This window comes from Chelon labrosus (genome assembly GCF_963514085.1).
Source record: "Chelon labrosus genome assembly, chromosome: 10".
Lineage (NCBI taxonomy): Eukaryota > Metazoa > Chordata > Actinopteri > Mugiliformes > Mugilidae > Chelon > Chelon labrosus.
This window is the reverse complement of record NC_140360.1, coordinates 30,224,770-30,231,783: the sequence shown is the minus strand read 5'-3', so window position 1 is coordinate 30,231,783 and position 7,014 is coordinate 30,224,770. Positions and strand designations below refer to the sequence as shown.

The 7,014-nt window shown below is 44.9% G+C and overlaps 1 protein-coding gene across 1 annotated transcript; it reads right to left on the bottom strand.

Annotated features, from left to right (window-relative positions):
- Window positions 1-425: 425 nt before the first annotated feature.
- LOC311494175 (uncharacterized protein) lies at window positions 426-6,659 on the bottom strand (the record flags this gene model as incomplete). Its single annotated transcript, XM_084553085.1, has 5 exons — window positions 1,397-6,659; window positions 1,211-1,313; window positions 1,023-1,121; window positions 472-937; window positions 426-440 (listed from the first exon to the last, which is right to left on the bottom strand). Exons 1-5 carry the CDS (start codon window positions 1,575-1,577, stop codon window positions 426-428), a joined length of 864 nt encoding a protein of 287 aa, XP_084409211.1. The 5' UTR covers window positions 1,578-6,659.
- Window positions 6,660-7,014: the final 355 nt, after the last annotated feature.

The following is a 7,014-nucleotide window of genomic DNA, read 5'->3' as shown; positions in this document are numbered from 1 at the left end:
AATACATGTTAAATCTAATGCAATCTACTAAAGTGTATAGCACACAAGAGAATAGTGTCACCATTCTTAAATATGATCTGATAATCTATATAATCTTAGCAGAGAAAATGTGTCAATACTCACAAGTATGCAAGCTGGATGTCTGTGTCTCACTGCTGGTGTGCCTGGGTGCATGGATCACAGGCTCAGGACTGCTGTGGCTGCTTGCATAGAGGTCGTAGGTGCTGGCATAGAGGTCACGGGCGCTGGGACTGCTGGCGTGGAGGTCACGGGCGCTGGGGCTGCTGGCGTGGAGGTCACGGGCGCTGCGGCTTCCGGCGTGGAGGTCACGGGCGCTGGGGCTGCTGGCGTGGAGGTCACGGGCGCTGGGGCTTCCGGCGTGGAGGTCACGGGCGCTGGGGCTGCTGGGGCTGCTGGCGTGGAGGTCACGGGCGCTGAGGCTGCTGGCGTGGAGGTCACGGGCGCTGAGGCTTCCGGCGTGGAGGTCACGGGCGCTGAGGTTTCGGCGTGGAGGTCACGGGCGCTGAGGCTTCCGGCATGGATGTCACGGGCGCTGGGGCTGCTGGCGTGGAGGTCACGGGCGCTGAGGCTTCCGGCGTGGAGGTCACGGGCGCTGAGGCTTCCGGCGTGGAGGTCACGGGCGCTGAGGCTGCTGGCGTGGAGGTCACGGGCTCTAAGGCTGCTGGCGTGGGGGTCACGGGCTCTGAGGCTGCTGGCGTAGGGGTCACGGGCGCTGAGGCTGCTGGTGTGGAGGTCACGGGTGCTGAGGCTGCTGGCGTGGAGGTCACGGGCGCTGGGGCTGCTGGCATAGGGGTTAAGGGCACTGCGGCTTTCGGCGTGGAGGTCACGGGCGCTGGGGCTGTTGGCGTGGAGGTCACGGCTGCCAACAGGATGATTGTGCACTGGGATCACTGGAGCATTGGGCAATGAATCCAATCTGTCCAAAAAAATCCAATCAAATCTTAGTACTATCCGTTGTAACAAAATGCATCCCGATTTAAATGGGGACTGATGCTTCTTACCCTTTTCTTGACTTTGTCACTTTCCTGCTGCCCTTCATCTCGACATTGTCATCATCGTCGCTGTCATGTTCCTCTCCAGGGAACACAATGTTCTTGCGACTAATAAGAAATTAAAAATTATACAACTTTCAAATGTTGTATACCACAGATAAAAAAAAAAACAAAAAAAAACAATTAAAATGGCTTACATTCTTTTTCTTTTGGATGAAACTGGAGAGTGCCCTCCATCACTTCCAAGGTCAGTGTGATCGACAGCTTCAGGGAGTTTAAGCCTGGCTTCATTGTAGTCATCTGGGGGAGAAAAAAATAAGTTATTTTAAGTAATACACAACATGACATTAACTCAAACCAAAAGGTGGAGTTGACAAACTTACGTGAAGTGAAGATAATTCTGGCCTTATGGGGCTTCCATCCATCTCCAGGACATTCTTTGGATTTTACAGCTTTTGCCACATCAGTTTTATTTGGAGGCCACATGCACTCTCCATTGTTTATCCAAACGGAAGGCACAACTTCGACCTCATTTGTGTGCTCAAAGACAACAATATGATACATCTAAGAAAAATTAAGAATAAGCACATTAATATACTCCCTACCCAACTATATTACAAAAGCAACAGAGCTATTCGTTTCAATGCAAGAGTGGAACAACAACAAATTTGTTTTGGAATGGTAATCTCACATGCTTTTGCAGATTATTTCCAAATATGAAACACTTGACACTGGTGGAGAGGTTGGAAACCACATAAATTCCCAACTGTTTAGAGTCAACTGGTTATGTAAAGAAGTGTTCCACCTGTTTATATTCATTTCCGACAATGTATACTGTTCCTTTATCCTCAATAATGTTTTGGACTAAAATCAACTTGCCATCAATTATAATACAAGAATCTCTCTCCTTGGCTTTCACAAGTATTCCCTCAGAAGCAAGCACTTTAAACTGGCGAACCCGTCGTGAAAAGCACTTTGGCACTGGCCCATCCATGTGCTCTTTGTCCAGGTTTTGAATTTTTTTGACATCAGGGCTATAGTCACCATTTTCCATCTCTGATAATCTACGGATCACCTGAGTCAGAGGACTGCATGGACCACGAACCCATTTCTTCATTTTTCCGAGGAAGTTTTCATATGGAAATGCCGATATGAGATCTAAATTCCCATGGATTTTAACATCTTCACTGAGATGCACCAGACCATGAATATTATAAACCCAAAACTCTTCACCGTAAAGCTGGCCAAAATGTTCAACAAATGATACCAAAAGAGTATTAGCAAGGTCATTCATCTCCAAACAATACTTTGGACTTGCCAAAATGTACACACCTACAGACAAAAGCATGAAGTTATCATAGATCTGAGGCTTTAGAACACCCCTTAGCACAACCGGACCAGTGTATAATAAGAACTGACGGAATTCTGTGGCTTTCCACCTACATCGTTCAGCCAGTGTCCGTGGCCTTCGAGCAAACTCACTGGGGATGTAACTTCTCAGTGAAAGGAGTCTATCTGAAACCACGGAAGCAAGACCAGATGAGATACGACAGCGCATAGGGCCTGTGGTGCCGATCCACATATCTAACAGACGCTTCATTACGCCCAGACAAACCAGATGCATATAATCATATGGGAAGCAAGTAGTGATGCACGATATATCGGCCGCCGATATAATATCGGCCGATATGGTCATTTTTTTACACATCGGTATCGGTCAGGTGTAAAAATAGAGCCGATGTGAACAGGCCGATAATTATTCCTGTGTATTTGATGTGTGTGCAGAGCTAGTGAGCGGAGCTGAGCGGTGCGAATGTCCTGCTCCTCGCTCAGGTGGCTGTTCAGTAGGCCGCTCCTCCGCTCAAATTCACGTCAGGCCGCTCCGCTCAATTTCGCTCCCCGCTCCACCTAAAAGTCCTCCCCCGCTGCAGCGAAATCGCTCCACGCTCGCTCCAATTTAAAAGAGGGAGAAATAACCCTATCAGTTTCCTTTCTAAAATATTTCACGAACTCCATCTTGCCATGGCAATTTTTTTGAAAATGAACGGTTTTGGTTTTATTAGGAAGAAATTAATTCTGGGTGGATTTGGGCCATTTGGGCACGCGTCAGGCTGGTGGTGTGAGCGGTATCGGAGCGGAACAGAGCGCACGCTCCGGCCTCTAAATTAACAAGCGCTCCGCGCTCCACCAAAATTCCATCCGCTCCGCCCCTCGCTCGCTCGCGCTCCGCTCACTAGCTCTGATAGCAGTAGCTTTCTTCCGCTGCTTAGCATTAGCTAGTTTTTCATATTCTTTGTAGGCTTCGGGATGCTTGTTTTTTTAAGTGGGTGATCAAATTGGTTGTGTTGAACGATTTGACACGAGCTCCCCCTCGCATCACCCGGCCTTCACAGTCATTACATACAGCATAGCGAGGAGTCATTACATACAGCATAGGATCCTCTTCAAAGACTTTGAAAAATGACCAAACAGACGACATCTCTGCTCAACTAAAGATTTTTCAATGTTTACAGAAAACAGTATCAGTCATTTTATTTTGCTAAGTGGCTTTGGCCATTTTTTAGGCCTACTACTGTATCGTAAATATTTTTCAATGTTATCAGAATACAGTATCAGTCATTTCTGAAAATAAAATGCAAAAGTAAAAGAAAAAAATGATTTATTGATGATTAATGATTTTGATTATCATAAAAATGTGTTTCATATATATATATCGACATCGGTAAATATCGGTATCGGCCATAACAGCAATATTAACATCGGTTATCGGTATCGGCCAGAATTTTAACATCGGTGCATCACTAGAAGCAAGCAACCATATCGATGCCAACATCTGCAAGGGGTGAGTGACGGACATGGTGTTCTTCATCCACTGCTTGTCTATAACTGTCATCAGTTCTGCGCCTTGCGTTGACCTCAGGAAATGTCATTCGATACGATTTACGGACACCCGTTTGGTGACACTTGTCACAGCCATGGTATGCATTGTGTGACTTTACACCTCTTATGAAGGCTCTGGCTGGAGAATCACACACAACAGACACAACATTAACAAAGAAGGTTTTCTGCTTGTACAGAAACCCACGCCTCACCATTTTCAACTCCTGTACCAAATCATGAAGATACTCAGACAATGAATTTGGCTTAGAAGTACCACAAAACAGCCCAATCACCATCGGTTTCTCTGTGTATCCTTGTAACATACCAAGGATTGGCCAGAACTGAGTACTAGTACTCTTGCAGAGGGGTAAACCATCAAAATTCAACTGCAGTTTAAAGGCATGTCTGTCTGGCACAGTAGACCACACTTTGTCTAAAAATTTCTCAATGCAATTCAAAATTCCACGATAATGGAACATGCCACCTGCTACACTGCTAATGGTATAGCTCGTTTTTGTCTTCAGCAATGTTCGTCCATCTTTGGGCAGGGAGGGATGGTAGATTTTAAGGATGCTCAGAAGTGCTGATAGAGCAATCAGAGAAATGCCAAACGAAACCGCCCAATCTGCCAGTGAGCTCCACAGATCATCATTCTGAGGCTGATCTCCAAGACCAAGCAAATCCTCATCAGAAACTAAAGCCTCTGCGTGTACTTCTAGATCCTCAACGTCAAGACCCTGCTCGTTTTCTTCATCACTGATTTGCATATCAGATTCTTCTGAAACATGTGCTTGAAATTTCTTTATATAAACACTTCTTTGAAACAGAGGCAATGCTACACACTACAGCAACTGTGTTAAAGTCTCAGACCATGCAGTTAAAATCACCAGAAACCGGTTCAGCTAATTTCCATTGACGGTTGAGTACTTTGCTTTCAATGCCCCCTCTACGACAGGAAAGTACTCAGCCGGTGCTTTGCGGGGGGCACTGTTTGTCCCCGTCCTCTTTCCCTATGAATGGTGGTTCAACGACCCTCGACTGTCTGAGGCTCCAGTGCGAGGTGTGAAACGTCTTGGGGACAAAAGTTAAAACGCATGTACCAACACAGGAAAGCCAGCTCATCAGGAAACAATTCAGCGGTTCACCTACACCTAAGGGACAAAGGACACTCCTTTGACAACAACCATCTCCAAATCGTAGCCAAAGAGGACAGATAGTTTGAAAGAGGAGTAAAGGAAGCCATCTTTGTCTGACTGGAAAAATCTTCTCTGAACAGAGGAGGTGGATTGAGATTTAATCTTCCATCTATTTACAATACAGTTTTAACTTCTGTCCCCAAGAAGTTTCAATCCCATTCACAACTTGATACTGAAGCCTCAGACGGACAAGAGTCGTTAGAGCACCATTCATAGGCAAAGAGGACAGGGACAAACAGCGCCCCCCTCAACGACAGGAAAGAAGCCAACCCATAATGGAAATTAGCTGCAGCATGGTTAACAAACAAGGTTTCAAAGTTTCACAAAGTTTTAGTATAAGTTCCTGAACCTCAAACTTCCAACCAGTCCCCTAGAACTGAAGAAACTACTCGGATGAGTTGTGAAACGTCTTCTCAAAAAAAAAAAAAAAAATCCCGTTGCCTTTTTAAGCGGATGCACGATATCTGCAATTGCCAGGCCAGCAGAAATAAACACCAATTGTCAGCTAGCATAAGCTAATAGTAGCCCGTTACTAGCCGGAAAGAGTACTAAAAAAGAAAACACTGGAAAAAGAAAAAGAACCCTGCTAGCGCGTACAACAAAATATCTGATATTTTAGGTTCGTCCACATCGTTAATTAAAAATAAATAAGCAAGTTTAACAGCAAAACAGAGCACTCATCTTTCGTGAGCCGCACTTTAGGCTAGCTAAACGTTAACCACAGAGCTACACGTTAACCACATAGCTAAACATCAGCGCCCGTTAACATTCAGGCTACTCTATAAACAAATTGTCTTTGTATGCCAAAGACACTCAAAAACAAATGTTATCTTAAACATAAAATTGATGCATTTCACTCACCACGTCTTTGTTTTTCGTCTCGCTCGAGTGGAAGGGTTGGAGTCAGCAGCAGCACTGTCCAGGTGAGATTTTATTTCATGTCGCGGTGACGTAATCATTGGACCGTTAGTGGCCTACGTAGCCACGTACGTGTTGTTTCAGTAGCCGTACGTGACTGAATTTGAAAAAGTGAAGGTTTGACCGAAAGTCCGATAAAGACGGCAGCACATCAACTCTAACCATCGTTTTGATAAGAACTATTGTGATAATTGATTTTGACTGACATCCCTACGTTAAATTACGTTAAGTGGCTGAATTTAAAAAAAGTAGCTGTTTGACCGAACGTCCGCTGTTGCAAGATTTAACTTTAAATTTTCAGACGTGATATCTGTCCTGTTTCGACAAGAATGTTATTTTATTTATTTATTTTTATTAAATCTGTGATGTTAAACAACAACTCACTCAAAAATATCGAAAAATAACTTTAAGGGTGGCATGAGTCCGGCCTCACATATGTGGCCCAGAGGTCTAAGCTGATATGTGGGCCGAATTCGGCACTCCACAAGTGGCCCACATCTGTCTGCCGGAGTCAAGACAGTGCCGCCTTTGCCGCATCTGGGCCATGTCCGGCTCACATGCCGTATGCCAGTGCCGAGTGAACGCCACCTGTGCCGGCTTCAAGCCAGATCTGGCCCACATGTCTCTGCTATGTGGGATGTATAACTCTGCATGTGATAAATAAAACCTATCCATCTATCTATATATCTATCTATCTATCTATCTATCTATCTACCTACCTATCTACCTACCTATACATCTATCTATCTAGCTATCTATCTATCTATCTATCTATCTATAACAACGAAGGATAATCTCCGCTAGCTTAATGCTAATGTACAATGCGAAACACCATAGACAGGCTAACGGAACTAGCATCGCTATAGCGGCGGCCACATCAAACGACCGCGACCTTATAAAACAGCTGTTACACCAACACACATGACTATGCATTTATAATACTCACATACTGTATGTTCTCTTAACTCCTGAACGGTCGGTAAGGCTGAACTTTAGCTGCAAAACGA